Source organism: Pan troglodytes, chromosome 3, assembly GCF_028858775.2.
Source record: "Pan troglodytes isolate AG18354 chromosome 3, NHGRI_mPanTro3-v2.0_pri, whole genome shotgun sequence".
In the NCBI taxonomy this organism is placed as follows: domain Eukaryota; kingdom Metazoa; phylum Chordata; class Mammalia; order Primates; family Hominidae; genus Pan; species Pan troglodytes.
In genome coordinates this window covers 24,254,605-24,271,154 of record NC_072401.2, presented here as the reverse complement: position 1 = coordinate 24,271,154, position 16,550 = coordinate 24,254,605, and the positions used below count along the sequence as shown (strand labels likewise).

Sequence of the window (16,550 nt, the reverse complement as noted above, 5' to 3'; positions counted from 1 at the left end):
GCACCTGAGGCTCAGATGAACTTACTTTCCTAATAAAAAATAGAGGCAAGCATGTTACATGTGGTAGAATAAGACCAGACATTGGTAAGCTTATCATCCAGAAAGATATAGGGTCTGCAAATTGTTCAGTTACATTTCACAAATGCTTGTCGGGTGCCTACTCCTTACCAGATTCTTGGCCAAATACTGGGCATAAGAAAAGGAAAACCATTCAGTAAATAAGAAAGGGCATTTTTTGCTTTCAGCCCTAATTACTCTTCTCATCACCCAAGACCAGGGACTCTCAGTACATCCAAAGAAAACTCTTGGGCAAGCTAAATCTGTACCTCAGTTCTCTGCTTCTAGTCTTTGCTTCGACCTAACTTAAATCTCTGCAACCTTAAATTCATTTTATCATTGTTTGTCCTTAGTATACATACAAACTAGTTGGTGAGCACATTCTTTATATTAACTCCTTATGTTCTTAAAACTTTGAGAGACATCATAATTTTTGGCCTTATCTTCTTGGAACAAGAGGTATAGGATTGCTTCTTACACTAAGAATGCATTTCTGTGCTTTAAAAAAAGAATTTATCCTCAGGCTATAAAATATTATTCCTGTATTTTGTAGGTTATAAATTACTGATGACTTTCAGATTATGATGATATTGACTCCACTTGTGAAAATTAGGCCACACCCCTCTAGTCTGTTCCTAAAATAAGACTAGATTTATTGGCAAAGTGAAATTTATAGCCTCTTTTATTTAGCTCTTATTCTTCGGAGACTCATGGCTTAAAATGGCCTACATTTTAAGACTGTATTTCTTAAATTATTGTCTTTGGACCACCTGCATCAAAATAGCTAGGGTGTGCTTGTTAAAAATGAAGGTTGTAGAACCTTATCTTACATTTTGTTTTTAGTACAACTAGATAAAGCCCAATCATTTGCATTTTTAATCAGCACCCCAAGTAATTTTTATGTATAGTAGAGTTTAAGAACCACTCTTTTGAGGATGTCAGAGTTTGTTCATCTCAGTATTAGAATTCTGAGTTAATGAGAAATGTAATAGTTTTGTAAGCCAGGTCAGTTTCATAACAATTTTGATTCATAATCAAGTCACAAATGTTCAAATATTTAATAGGTATTGTTCCATGATTTGAAAAAAGAATGCACTATACAGATTTCTTTTCTAACACATCAAGTTCATCTGAGAGTAGAACAGAGACAGATAGGAAAGGTAGAAAAGAGTAGAGGTGAAGAGAAGAATCTATGTGAGCAAGAAGAGATTGATACTGAAGAAATGGAAATACTTGGTTCAAATGTAGTCTTTCCTTCCATTGTAGTGTATGTTTTGCTCTAATTGCCATGCTCAGTGGGGTTTCTTATGCACGATTGTACATTTATGAATGTTTCTAGAGGGTTAGCTTTTTTTTTTTTTTTTTTTTTTTTTTTTTTGAGATGGAGTCTCGCTCTCTTGCCCATGCTGAAGTGCAGTGGCACAATCTCAGCTCACTGCAACCTCTGCCTCCCGGGTTCAAGCAATTCTCTGCGTCAGCCTCCTGAGTAGCTGGGATTGCAGGTGCCCACCACCACGCCTGGCCGATTTTTGTATTTTTAGTAGAGATGGGGTTTCACCATCTTGGCCAGGCTGGTATTGAACTCCTGACCTCATGATCCACCTGCCTCGGCCTCCCAAAGTACTGGGATTACAGGTGTGAGCCACTGTGCCCGGCCGAGGGCTAGCTTTTTTCCCACTCCAGAACTCTCTCCTTCCTTCCCCCCATAGGAAGAGCGCCGTGTGATTTATGTCGGTAAAATCAGACCTGACACAACACGGACAGAACTGAGGGACCGTTTTGAAGTTTTTGGTGAAATTGAGGAGTGCACAGTAAATCTGCGGGATGATGGGTGAGAATCTTCAAGATTATTTCTTGTTTAGAAGCTGACGTATGTAAAAAATTATGGCCATAAGATTACTGGGATGGGAGTTGCCAATGTAAGTGCTTTGACAGATGACATGTTGAGTTCAGAACCTTATTTATTTTCTTTCATCCCTGTTTATTAATCTTTCTAGTTGAGATTTCCTGTCCCAGAAATAAGTATTTAGCTGCTTGACAGGACAATCACACTGATAAATGGATTCAGTGGCTCAGACGTTGGCACCAGAGAAGTCTCACAAAGTAGAAAGGGTTACAGTCCCATATGCTAATACTTCTTAACCAGCTTTGAACTTTTCTTTGTCCGTTGCAGAGACAGCTATGGTTTCATTACCTACCGTTATACCTGTGATGCTTTTGCTGCTCTTGAAAATGGATACACTTTGCGCAGGTCAAACGAAACTGACTTTGAGCTGTACTTTTGTGGACGCAAGCAATTTTTCAAGTCTAACTATGCAGACCTAGGTATGGATTTTATTGTACGTGGAATGAGGAATCCATAATGTAGAGCTCAAGATGGGAGCAAACATAATCCGTAGGCACCTTGGGTTGAACCATCACTTTATTTTACTAAAGGGAATGTTTGAATACAGATTTTTAAGAAAAACGTATAAGACAGTTTCAGAAGAAAGGGGCCTAGGTTTTGGCAAGAAAGGACAGAAGTAAATTCTTTGTACTATCTACTCAGGTGCTGAAAATTGTGGTAGGTATGTATGTGGATATTGTGTGTTTCCACATGTGTTCATGATTTCTGTATGTGTGTTGTGTGTGCATGCAGCTTTATATTTTGTGAGTGCATGTATTGTGTGTATCTCTGTGGATATTGTGTGTGTTGTGTGAATATTAAACATGTATGTGTGTAGTATTGTGCTTTGTGTGTGCGTGTGTTATGCAGATGTGTGTGGCTATCATGTGTCTTTGTGTGTGTATGTATGCAGGTATTGTATGTGTCTACATGTGTTTATGATTCGTGTGTGTGTGTGTGTTTGTAACCTGATTTTGCCTTCCAGGCCTACCCTGAATCCTTTCACGAACCATAGCATTGCCATCATTGTTTTATGGAACAGAATATGCAAGTCTCATTTTTTCTTATTATTTCACAGACACTTAGAAATATCATCATTTTCTATGAACTACAACTAAGAGAGAAGAAAATTAAATTTCGTATACTAAATCACACTCTGTTTTCTTTAAAAAAAAAAAAAAAAAAGAAACACCTGTTATTTGTTGAGTGCTTCCATATGCCAGACACTGTGCCAGGAGCTTTGAAAGCATTTTCCATTTAATTGCTAGAACTATCCTACGAGGTGTATATTATTACTATCATCCCCATTTTACAGATAAGGAAACTGAAGCATACATAATATTAATTTTTCCTGTTATAAAACCTGTAGAGACTCAAGGGGTAAAATATGGTAAATATAAAAAGGTATTAAGAAAAAAATTAAAATCATGTATCAGCCTGTCATCCAGGAATAACCACTATTACCAACGAAGTGATTTGCCTTCCAGTATTTTGTCTCAGCATGTCTAATTTCTTATAGTTGAATTTATATATATATTGATTTATATATATATAAACTTCCAAATTCTACTTTTCTCAATTAATATATAAATTCATGTTCTGCTGTGACTCACAAGATTAAAAATAATTTATTAACATACTTTAATGGTTGTACAGTATTTTGCTGAGTGAATAGTACCATTATATTTAGTCATTACATTATAGCCAAACATTTAATTTTTAATTTTTCAATATTATAAATAATGCTAAAATGGACATCTTAATTTCCTTTCCAATTTTAATTTTGTTCCTTTGCATGTCATTCCCCATCTAATGTGTGCATTGTACGCCTTTAAATTCTTTGAGGAAGGAAAGTGACAAGTGTCTTGTGCATATGACATAATTATATTAAATTTATTTGTAATATTTATCATGAAATTAACATATAAATCTAGTCCTCATCATTATTAGATATCCATATGCACTTTCTCTGGGTTGGTAAAAAGAAGGAAACAAATACAAATACAGGGATTTTTTTTCTTCTGTCCAACGAAGGGATGTCTTCCTGGAGTAATTGATACAGGTGATGTGCATTGTTCACAGGGAATATGCTATAATTCACTCCACAAGCTAAATAGATAGTAGGAAGCAGTGGAGAGGCAGGTGACTGTTAGAGAGATAGCAGGCTAGGGATGAAAATATAGAATGTGGCAAGTCATTTGTTCAAATGTTGGCTGATAAAAACAGTCAAGACGGATTGAAGTCTTGAGTTGATTTGACTTATTTTCTTCAGTGATGAAGGCCAGGGTGTTTCTAGTCTCTCAAAACATCTAGAGTTTAAAATAAGCTACCTAGAGGGGCCTTTAGATCACGATTCATCACCGGTAGAGAGGGAGGATTGGATGGTATTTCCAAATTGAACTGGAGCCTCCTTGAAATATTTCTAAGAAGGATGCTTCCTCTCTCGTTATCTCCCTGCCTAGCCGGCAGCAATAGAAACTTTGCCATTGCTAAGCTCGCTCTGTATTTTCTGAAAAGTATGTTTGATGTGCATTGTAGTAGCATGGATTTTTCCAATTCCCTCAAGCTGTACGATGGCACAAAGGTAGTTTTTTTCTGAGCTCCATCATTGTATAGTCTGAAGAGGCCAGGCTTTGGAATCCTGCAGACCTGGGATTGAAATCTGACTTACCACTGCCGTTGGGCAAAGAATTCAACCCCTTCAGTTCTGCTTCTTCATTTGTAAAATACCATATAGTGTTATTGTGAAGATTAAATAAATGTTTGTGATGCTATTAGCACGTGTCTGGCATAACATAGGTGCTCAATAAATAGTGGCTATGGTTATAATTTAAAATGATGGGAATGAGAAGTTAGAAGTGTAAAGTCATTTTAAAATGGAAGAATCGACTCTGGGAATCAGCTTTGGAACTCAAAACATTTTTCCTGTGTCTTGTCTTTGTTCCCTGAAGAATTCAAATATTCTTGTGCTCACCATATTTAGTGTTCATGCACACTTCAGGGCATAAGAATATACTGGACTCAGGGGTTAGGAGCATACACATATGTCACAATAGTAAAGCAAAAATGATGTGACACAGATTAGTTTTACCAAGACAGGAAAGTTACTTATCATTCTAGACAGATTTAACCAATTTTCTTTCTGTTTACTTGCTCCCCCAAATTAAGTTAGCTTATACATCCTATTTCTCTACTACTGAAACTAGATAATGGTGACTACAATATTGTTAGAGCAAAACATAACGATTTCGGCTACTATTTATGACCCAGTTTTATAAATGAGAGTGAGAGATTAAAATGACTTGATCAAGGTTAAAACAGTGAAGCCAAGATTTAAGTTCTAGTTGCCATGAATCAGTAGTCTGTGTGTCTTTCTATTTACTGTCTTATAAGCAAGTGGATCTTTCTAAAGACCTCAATGAAAAAAAATCAGAGAGGAAAGACCAAGAGAAATTAAAGTAGGACTACAGGATCCAAACAGAAAGATGGGTCAGTATTATGAATGTAATAGTTTCGATTAGGAATTAGTTATGTTACATAACTTAAACACTTAAAAAAATAAATGACACATACATTATAAATTATTCATTAACTGAAATGAATGTATTGTATTATCAGTATTCTTGATTATACACGTAACTTTATGTATTTCTTTGCCATTCATTGATAAATCATTCCCACATCCCAATATAAATATTTTCAACCATGGTTTTAATAATATTTTGGTGTTTGAGATTAGTATATTCCTTCAACAAATATTCATTTGAGTGCCTCCTTTGTGCCAACAGTTTTCCAGGTGCTGGGAATATAAGTGTGATGTGATTTGTTTCAAATAATACAGTATCATTATTTCTAACAATTTATTTTGAAAAATTAGAGTGGCTTGAGTTATTCCTATTTTCATGCGTGTCCCTGTGAAGAGACCACCAAACAGGCTTTGTGTGAGCAGTAAAGCTGTTTATTTCACCTGGGTGCAGGCGGGCTGAGTCCGACAAGAGAGTCAGAGAAGGGAGATGGGGTGGGGCCGTTGTATAGGATTTGGGTAGGTAAAGGAAAAAGGGGGGTTGTTCTCTGGTGGGCAGGAGTGGGGGTCACAAGGTACTCAGTGGGGGAGCTTTTGAGCCAGGATGAGCCAGGAGAAGGAATTTCACAAGACAATGTCATCAGTTAAGGCAGGAACAGGCCATTTTCACTTCTTTTGTTGTGGAATGTCATCAGTTAAGGCAGGAACCGGCCATCTGGATGTGTACGTGCAGGTCACAGAGGATATGATGGCTTAGCTTGGGCTCAGAGGCCTGACACCTATAACATTTTTATCATATCTTATTGTGCTCCAATATCCTTTCATTAGCAGGAGAGAAATTGGTGGAGTAGATGTTATTGCCTCAGAAATTAAATGTAACCACATTCTATCTCATGCAACAAAAAATATTTTTGGTTGTTTTCTGAGTAACAGTGTGCCTGTATAAGTGGGTATACATGTGAACACTATATTTCACAGTGAAGAAACTCTTGAGAACTACTATTTCACAATTTTTTAAAATATTTGCTAATAAAATACAGAAACACTGAAATTCTAGAGTTTGCTTAGAATATTGCAAAGTAAGGAAATTTAAAATATTCTCAAAGTGTTCCTCAAGGAAAGGTATGTGTGTATGTCCCTGATGGTTCCAGGCTGACTTTTATCACACAGACTCCATCATTGGGGGAATCTTCCCTCTTGATCTACAATGCAAGTGGAATTCTGATTTCAGACTAATCTCTAGCAATGAGCTAGACATTTTTTTTTTGTCTCTACAAAAAAGATTTTGATTTGAATAGCAGTTGTTTGTGAGGCCTTAGCAATACAAGAAAACCATTCATTAGCCTATGAAGAGAAGCGTTGAAGCCAGTGTAATTTAAGAATTGACTATTTAAGATGCTATTGAGGAAAGATTGGCCAGTTTTGTCTCTGTTTTTTATGGTTGAGACTGTAATTGTTCTCGTTGCTCTTACCTTAAAAAACTTGCTGAAAAAAACTCAGTAAAGACCAAAGGTGATCAGAATGAAAGGAAAACATAAATAAAGACATTTCTTTGTCTTTAAATCTAGGTATGTAAAGGTAGACTGAAACTTTGGAAATGGGATGGTCAGGCCGGTGCTAGAGAGCTTGGTTTGCAATCTTGTCAGCAAAACAACATTTTAGGTCAATGATTATGCCTCTGTAGTATCTAGTATTATATCCTTCTATTACTGTGACCATTTCGATTTTGTAATTTACTCTGGGAAAAAGCATGGGAATTCTTGTATTTTGGTAGAATTGTTAGTTTTCCAGAATGGTTTTGTTTTCCTTCAAATAAGTGTTTTCAAAAGAATTAACATATTTATAAGAGGCTTTTTATTATATTTCCAAGCCCCCCTTTGTTACTTGCAAGACCGGCAGAAATATCTAGCTTTTTCATAGAAGTCAATGGAGAAAAACCAGGAATATTTAACAGAATTTTACTTTGCTTTCTATATTGCTAAAACATATCTATTTTGTTAAGGTCTATTTGAAGTAGCAGTGAAACTGCTCAAAAGCTTACTTGGACTAGTTTAAGAGTCCAAGAAGGGCATGGCTTTATTTATACCTGCACTTTATTTCTTCTTTCCGAATTTACTCTCCTGGGATGTGAAGCATTTCTCTCAACCTTCCAATTTGGGGAGAATTTGCACCAAAAATTCTGGGAGGCCAAGAGGTATGGAAGTAGAGGACCACATCATATGTCCCCTCCTGCCTCAAAGAGAAGCATCAGGTTGAAGTTTAGGGGAAATTCTCATGATTCTTTCTCTCATACTCTACTGGATTTTATGCTCAATTAAATTAATCCCATTGAATAGGAAAATTAGTTCCAGCTTGTACTCTCACGTCTACATCTAAGTTATTGAGGAACCATGGGCAAGTCATTTGACGTGTCGGGGGAAGGGGAGGGTGGTTATCTGCCAGAGATATATTAACGTGTGCTCTGCCTAACTCCCAGGGTGTTTAAGCCTAAACGAGTCAACAGGTGAGTGTTTTTGAAAGCTCACTACTCCCCATCCTCTTCCTATATATCCATATATATCCAATAAAATCTGACTATTGTTTTCTAAAGTATATTGATTGGAAGAGTTGTTATCGAATCCAGTAATCTTGAATTGGAATGATTGAGTTAATGGCCATCAGCAAAGTGTGTATCTAAACTGGCTTGTGTTTTTTTCAGATTCAAACTCAGATGACTTTGACCCTGCTTCCACCAAGAGCAAGTATGACTCTCTGGATTTTGATAGTTTACTGAAAGAAGCTCAGAGAAGCTTGCGCAGGTAACATGTTCCCTAGCTGAGGATGACAGAGGGATGGCGAATACCTCATGGGACAGCGCGTCCTTCCCTAAAGACTATTGCAAGTCATACTTAGGAATTTCTCCTACTTTACACTCTCTGTACAAAAACAAAACAAAACAACAACAATACAACAAGAACAACAACAACAATAACAACAATGGTTTACATGAACACAGCTGCTGAAGAGGCAAGAGACAGAATGATATCCAGTAAGCACATGTTTATTCATGGGTGTCAGCTTTGCTTTTCCTGGAGTCTCTTGGTGATAGAGTGTGCGTGTGTGCATGTATGTGTGTGTATGTATGTGTGTGGTGTGTGTGCTTGGTTTAGGGGAAGTATGTGTGGGTACATGTGAGGACTGGGGGCACCTGACCAGAATGCGCAAGGGCAAACCATTTCAAATGGCAGCAGTTCCATGAAGACACACTTAAAACCTAGAACTTCAAAATGTTCGTATTCTATTCAAAAGGAAAAAAAAAAAATATATATATATATATATATATAAATTAAAAAGGAAAGAAAACTAACAACCAACCAACCAACCAACCAACCACAAACCACCCTAAAATGACAGCCGCTGATGTCTGGGCATCAGCCTTTGTACTCTGTTTTTTTAAGAAAGTGCAGAATCAACTTGAAGCAAGCTTTCTCTCATAACGTAATGATTATATGACAATCCTGAAGAAACCACAGGTTCCATAGAACTAATATCCTGTCTCTCTCTCTCTCTCTCTCTCTTTTTTTTTTCTTTTTCCTTTTGCCATGGAATCTGGGTGGGAGAGGATACTGCGGGCACCAGAATGCTAAAGTTTCCTAACATTTTGAAGTTTCTGTAGTTCATCCTTAATCCTGACACCCATGTAAATGTCCAAAATGTTGATCTTCCACTGCAAATTTCAAAAGCCTTGTCAATGGTCAAGCGTGCAGCTTGTTCAGCGGTTCTTTCTGAGGAGCGGACACCGGGTTACATTACTAATGAGAGTTGGGTAGAACTCTCTGAGATGTGTTCAGATAGTGTAATTGCTACATTCTCTGATGTAGTTAAGTATTTACAGATGTTAAATGGAGTATTTTTATTTTATGTATATACTATACAACAATGTTCTTTTTTGTTACAGCTATGCACTGTAAATGCAGCCTTCTTTTCAAAACTGCTAAATTTTTCTTAATCAAGAATATTCAAATGTAATTATGAGGTGAAACAATTATTGTACACTAACATATTTAGAAGCTGAACTTACTGCTTATATATATTTGATTGTAAAAACAAAAAGACAGTGTGTGTGTCTGTTGAGTGCAACAAGAGCAAAATGATGCTTTCCGCACATCCATCCCTTAGGTGAGCTTCAATCTAAGCATCTTGTCAAGAAATATCCTAGTCCCCTAAAGGTATTAACCACTTCTGCGATATTTTTCCACATTTTCTTGTCGCTTGTTTTTCTTTGAAGTTTTATACACTGGATTTGTTAGGGGAATGAAATTTTCTCATCTAAAATTTTTCTAGAAGATATCATGATTTTATGTAAAGTCTCTCAATGGGTAACCATTAAGAAATGTTTTTATTTTCTCTATCAACAGTAGTTTTGAAACTAGAAGTCAAAAATCTTTTTAAAATGCTGTTTTGTTTTAATTTTTGTGATTTTAATTTGATACAAAATGCTGAGGTAATAATTATAGTATGATTTTTACAATAATTAATGTGTGTCTGAAGACTATCTTTGAAGCCAGTATTTCTTTCCCTTGGCAGAGTATGACGATGGTATTTATCTGTATTTTTTACAGTTATGCATCCTGTATAAATACTGATATTTCATTCCTTTGTTTACTAAAGAGACATATTTATCAGTTGCAGATAGCCTATTTATTATAAATTATGAGATGATGAAAATAATAAAGCCAGTGGAAATTTTCTACCTAGGATGCATGACAATTGTCAGGTTGGAGTGTAAGTGCTTCATTTGGGAAATTCAGCTTTTGCAGAAGCAGTGTTTCTACTTGCACTAGCATGGCCTCTGACGTGACCATGGTGTTGTTCTTGATGACATTGCTTCTGCTAAATTCAATAAAAACTTCAGAAAAACCTCCATTTTGAGCATCAGGATTTCATCTGAGTGTGGAGTCCCTGGAATGGAATTCAGTAACATTTGGAGTGTGTATTCAAGTTTCTAAATTGAGATTCGATTACTGTTTGGCTGACATGACTTTTCTGGAAGACATGATACACCTACTACTCAATTGTTCTTTTCCTTTCTCTCGCCCAACACGATCTTATAAGATGGATTTCACCCCCAGGCCAATGCAGCTAATTTTGATAGCTGCATTCATTTATCACCAGCATATTGTGTTCTGAGTGAATCCACTGTTTGTCCTGTCGGATGCTTGCTTGATTTTTTGGCTTCTTATTTCTAAGTAGATAGAAAGCAATAAAAATACTATGAAATGAAAGAACTTGTTCACAGGTTCTGCGTTACAACAGTAACACATCTTTAATCCGCCTAATTCTTGTTGTTCTGTAGGTTAAATGCAGGTATTTTAACTCTGTGTGAACGCCAAACTAAAGTTTACAGTCTTTCTTTCTGAATTTTGAGTATCTTCTGTTGTAGAATAATAATAAAAAGACTATTAAGAGCAATAAATTATTTTTAAGAAATCGAGATTTAGTAAATCCTATTATGTGTTCAAGGACCACATGTGTTCTCTATTTTGCCTTTAAATTTTTGTGATCCAATTTTAAATACATTCTCCTTTTTGCCCTGGATTGTTGACATGAGTGGAATACTTGGTTTCTTTTCTTACTTATCAAAAGACAGCACTACAGATATCATATTGAGGATTAATTTATCCCCCCTACCCCCAGCCTGACAAATATTGTTACCATGAAGATAGTTTTCCTCAATGGACTTCAAATTGCATCTAGAATTAGTGGAGCTTTTGTATCTTCTGCAGACACTGTGGGTAGCCCATCAAAATGTAAGCTGTGCTCTCTCATTTTTATTTTTATTTTTTTGGGAGAGAATATTTCAAATGAACACGTGCACCCCATCATCACTGGAGGCAAACTTCAGCATAGATCTGTAGGATTTTTAGAAGACCGTGGGCCATTGCCTTCATGCCGTGGTAAGTACCACTTCTACAATTTTGGTAACCGAACTGGTGCTTTAGTAATGTGGATTTTTTTCTTTTTTAAAAGAGATGTAGCAGAATAATTCTTCCAGTGCAACAAAATCAATTTTTTGCTAAACGACTCCGAGAACAACAGTTGGGCTGTCAACATTCAAAGCAGCAGAGAGGGAACTTTGCACTATTGGGGTATGATGTTTGGGTCAGTTGATAAAAGGAAACCTTTTCATGCCTTTAGATGTGAGCTTCCAGTAGGTAATGATTATGTGTCCTTTCTTGATGGCTGTAATGAGAACTTCAATCACTGTAGTCTAAGACCTGATCTATAGATGACCTAGAATAGCCATGTACTATAATGTGATGATTCTAAATTTGTACCTATGTGACAGACATTTTCAATAATGTGAACTGCTGATTTGATGGAGCTACTTTAAGATTTGTAGGTGAAAGTGTAATACTGTTGGTTGAACTATGCTGAAGAGGGAAAGTGAGCGATTAGTTGAGCCCTTGCCGGGCCTTTTTTCCACCTGCCAATTCTACATGTATTGTTGTGGTTTTATTCATTGTATGAAAATTCCTGTGATTTTTTTTTTAAATGTGCAGTACACATCAGCCTCACTGAGCTAATAAAGGGAAACGAATGTTTCAAATCTACTTCTGCTTTTCTTATTTATCGTAACCAAACTCCTGGCATGTTTCTCAGATCAGCACCCATTACTCACTTATTATTATTCTATTTCCTCTCTGGCTCTCTTTCCCTTTCTCCTTGCTTTTCCATATTCATGGATGCATTTCAGCTCTAAGGTAACGTGCATCTTCTGTATCTTGTCTTTTTCTAAACGGCAAAGGCAGACGTGGTGGTTTCTATAAGGAACGTTCAGAGGTGAAAAATGACATGCGATTGTATCAAATGGATTAGCTCTATTTTTGTACTTAACCCTGGGAAGTGTGTATTTTTAAGTAGAAGCTCTTTCCCCTAGGGAAAAAACTCACTGAATATTCAGTATAGAAAGAGATTTTGTTGTAGATGGACTGAATATTTCTCCAAGACTTGTAACAGGATGCAGTTCCCCATCATATGGAAGTCATCGGGTTGGTTAAATATGGGATGAGCTGATAGCTGAAGACACATCGTGCTGTCAGGATGTCCACTGTGGCTGGTAGATGATGACGGTCCTAATGACAGAGAATGCCCTTGCCCAATTTCAAATGGTTGTTCCCATTGCCAATCATTTGCATTGCAAGACTCAACATATGCAACATTGGGGAAAGATGGCTAAATTATATTCCATCATTTCCATCTCCTAGAGAGAAAAAGAGTGTTTGTAAATATTGGAAATGTGATAAGAGCTATCAGAAGTGCATTGAAATCTGCTAAATAACATAAGATACACTCCCCATGGATTGTTTTATACCAATATAAAATTCATCAATTATTTATTTTATGGAAATGGAAAATAAAAATCTACCATTATCTTACCCAAATACTGAATTTATCTGCCACTGTGGATACCAAGCGCTCCTGAGTTTCAATAGATAAGTCTCAGTTCCTGACTTGTCTTCTATTATTGCTTAAATTGCATAAGGCATTTTTAATCTTCTGGTTGGAACCAGCAAGGACATTAGAACTCTTCCCTAAATGCTTAACTTTTTAACCTAACAAATCTTTTGAGGGCGGAGAGAAAATGAGGGATTTTCAGAAGCAGCATTAGTAGCTGCTAGTTTGGTACTGGAATATCCTGATTGAGATAAAGGATTTATTTCATATTGTCCTCAAAACATTGACTCACTTTCATTCTTGTTGATACTAATGGCAAAATAATTATTAAAACCAAAATTGGGCTGACAAAAATAAATTAACAAACATTTGATATAGCTTTTTTTAAAAAAAGATTGTCTCAATTCAAAAGTCCTCCAAACCAAATCTGTCTAAACTGTATACAATATGATACTGAATTGAAATTCTTTTTTAGCATTGTTGGTTTTCTCTTCTTTGTAGGTTTATTTAGCTAATCATTGGATATAATTTACAGCCCTAATAACGTTACTATACTGACTGGACTGTAGTGTTACTAGCTACACATTTATAACTCAGTATTAGTTATAGAATATTTTAACTAAAACATTCCATTTGCAATATTTATATTAATCTTATATTTTGCAATTTTCGTTGCTACTCCGTTTTCAAACACACTACAATCCATTATAAATCAATCTTTGTACTTTATCAAACGGCAGAGAGTAATAAAGAAGGTCACAACTCATAGAGGAGTTCCTTGGAGGTTTGTAACATCATGATTTAAATCTCAGAAAGATTTAATCAAAAGCTGAATTAATCCCTGGGGGAAAAGATAGTATATAGATTCTATTGATGGACACAAAGCAGCCTATTTCTGTTCACCGGTCTCTGTTAGCATGTTGGGGAAAAGAAATACAGATTTTCTGTGAGAGGGAAAATAAGATTTTCTTGTAGGGGAAGGATGGTAAGACATAACCTTCACGTTATGCTTCCTCCCTTCCACTCAAAATGGCCCATTTTTATTTTCCACTTACTGGGGTGTTATCTGTTCTCCTAGTGCATGGAGAATGTTAAATGTCCTCCACCCCCATGTTTCCCTTGTTATATTCCATGTGATTCCAGTAACTATGCAGAGTCCCAAAAGCTCCACTCTAGTCAAGCATGTGGAATGTGGGGTCACATGGGCTGGTTTCCAGGTCTCTTCTGTTGTAATCAGGTGGCTGCCCTTGGGCGAATTCTCAGCACTGGGGACACTGGAAACTTGTAGAAGAAATGATTATGAAATGTGAATATTTTGAGGACAGGTTCGACTGAAAAGCCGTAACATTGTTTCATGACTAGGATGTAGGCTAAAGGCAAGAGGCCACCACCTTCCCACATGACTCTTTTCTGTCCATAATTAATTCCAGAGGAATGTGACCATATTCTGTTCAGCTCAAAACCCATTACTTACCATTAGGTGACTTATAAAGGGGCAGAGTGAAATTAATTAATTGAAAAGAGTAAGAGAACTTTTAGAGGAGAAAACCAAATGATCCTATAATATTTTCATGATTAAATTAAATGAATGTAATTATACATGCGCATATGCACACCAAGGCATTATTATAATCAAGGACCTTAAAATATTGTATCATTTCAAATTTATGCATATAGCACTTACTGAAGGCAAGTAGCTAGTGTGATACTTGAATTTGCATATTGACCATTTTCATATATTTTCATATATTAATTTATAGTAGGAAGAAGCTGAATTATTAGGAAAAATCCTGGGATGATTTAGAAAAAATATTGTGCTTCTACTTGGTTTTGAACATCAGGGGCACTTAGCAACATTATCTTTTTTTGTTTTCCACATAGTTTTCTGTGATGGATTTTCAACAAGATGACATCCAAGTGAAAGCCAAAATTAAATGGGAAGGAAAGAATGTTAAGTGGTAAAATCCTAAATAGTTTATTAGACTACTTAATTGGAGGGAATTTATTTTTTGCTGCTGTTAGGAACTCTATAGTCAAGCTTCTCTTTAACAATACTAATTGATGAAAAAAAGTGGCTATAGTATTATAGCTACCACAAAATGCCCTCCAGCAAGTCATTTAAGGAAATTCACAGGTACTTTCCTTTGATGGACGTTGGTGTTGCTGAAAATCAAGTCCTGTCTTCATTTGTATCATCATTGCTTTCTCACTTCATTTCCAAGCAGGTCCCCTGCTTATTCCTATCAATCATAGCTTCACAGTGCACTTGAAAGACTGACTTAATTCTTAAAAGAAAATTAGGCCGTGCTTGTTCTTAGTTTAACCATCTACTAGGTTTTCAGCTTGATCACTATACCCTTTAATCAGATGTATGACTAATGTTTCATAGTGCTTAGAAGTATTGCCCTCTGTAAGCACTTCCCTATTTGTTGGCAGGAATGTGTATACACTATCACAGAATGATGATTAATTACTCTGCTTCCTAGAGAAAGGTAAGTTAGTAAACTGGTCACACGGCATGTGATGGAGCCGTGTTACTTTCATGTCAGGCAATTTAATGATCAAGTGCAATGCATGGCGTCATTCTCCTCCACTTATCTGTTTACATGGGAAAAGCATCCTGGTACTGATTCAATGAGCTGCCTTTTCCAGGGTCAACAGTCTGAATTGCAGTTCAGAGTATCCAACAGGAAAACAATTGAACAGAAAGCAAAGATTGGAGTTCACCATCCACTGTTTGGCTTCAGTATTTGGAGGGTGGGAAGTACCTATCTGTTGGGCTGACATTTTGCCATTTCCAGTGGCAGGGGTGGCGGCATTAAAGGGAGTGCCAATGTGTGCACCTGATGAATGAAATAATTCATAGACAACTCATAAGAGTTTCTTTTTCACTTGGTGCCAGAGTCTCATTGAGCTACTGTGTGCCATGGCATGCCATGGCAAAAACTAAGACCAAAAAGGTCACCTGAAGGAAAGAGAAGGAATAAATAGAAGGTTAACCAAACACATTTGAACTTCAGGCACGAAGCAAGGTTTGGACAGAGGTTTCCCGTGGTTTCTTATTTGCCTTGTATGCCAACTCATTCCATGAGATTATATAGACAAAAGAGGCAATTGTGCAGCTAGGCTGTAGAATTGTGAAGAATGAATCTCACATATTGGTTCTATATGTGGGGGTAGTTCTGTGTCACATAGACAGCCGCTGGCCTTTGATTAAAATCCTGTGTACTTCCTGGCTACCACATTAATGGGAGACCCTTGAGGATTTCTCCACAGCTAGGTTTTTGGATAGAACTTTTAAGCTTTAATTTTGTGGAATGATAAAAAGATAATCCCTACATTCATAGAATACAAAGGGCTCTTTAGATTTCAATAATGCATTGAGGAGGCCCCCCTATTTTCTTCTCATTGTTTGTTTCAGTTCTACCATCTCAAAGTAGCCATTTCCAGCAAGGAACCTTCACCAACTTTCAGCATTCTGAAGGTTAAACTCAAGCCCCCTCAAAAGTCGTATCTGCTATATTTCATGGAGACATAACTTCATGGCATTGCAATAATTTAAAGACGTTATTTGCTTGTTTTTGCTGTCTTAAAAACTTAGCTTTATCAGCTCCTTTTAGAAACTTGATCAACTTGGAGACTCCCTTT

The 16,550-nt window shown here is 36.5% G+C and overlaps 1 protein-coding gene across 12 annotated transcripts in view; it reads left to right on the top strand.

The window, feature by feature from the left end:
- PPARGC1A (PPARG coactivator 1 alpha) overlaps positions 1-12,058 on the top strand; it is a 684,626-nt gene extending 672,568 nt beyond the window's left edge. For 10 of the 12 annotated variants that reach the window (XM_016951407.3, XM_016951411.3, XM_063809425.1 and 7 more), the window contains 3 exons: positions 1,767-1,888; positions 2,231-2,382; positions 8,164-12,058. In XM_016951407.3, coding sequence (XP_016806896.1) covers positions 1,767-1,888; positions 2,231-2,382; positions 8,164-8,267 — 378 coding nt within the window. In that variant the 3' untranslated portion in view covers positions 8,268-12,058. The remainder of the gene's footprint in view (positions 1-1,766; positions 1,889-2,230; positions 2,383-8,163) is intronic. The other 2 variants (XM_016951413.4, XM_016951414.3) reach the window with 1 other exon arrangement.
- The last annotated feature ends 4,492 nt before the right edge of the window (positions 12,059-16,550 follow it).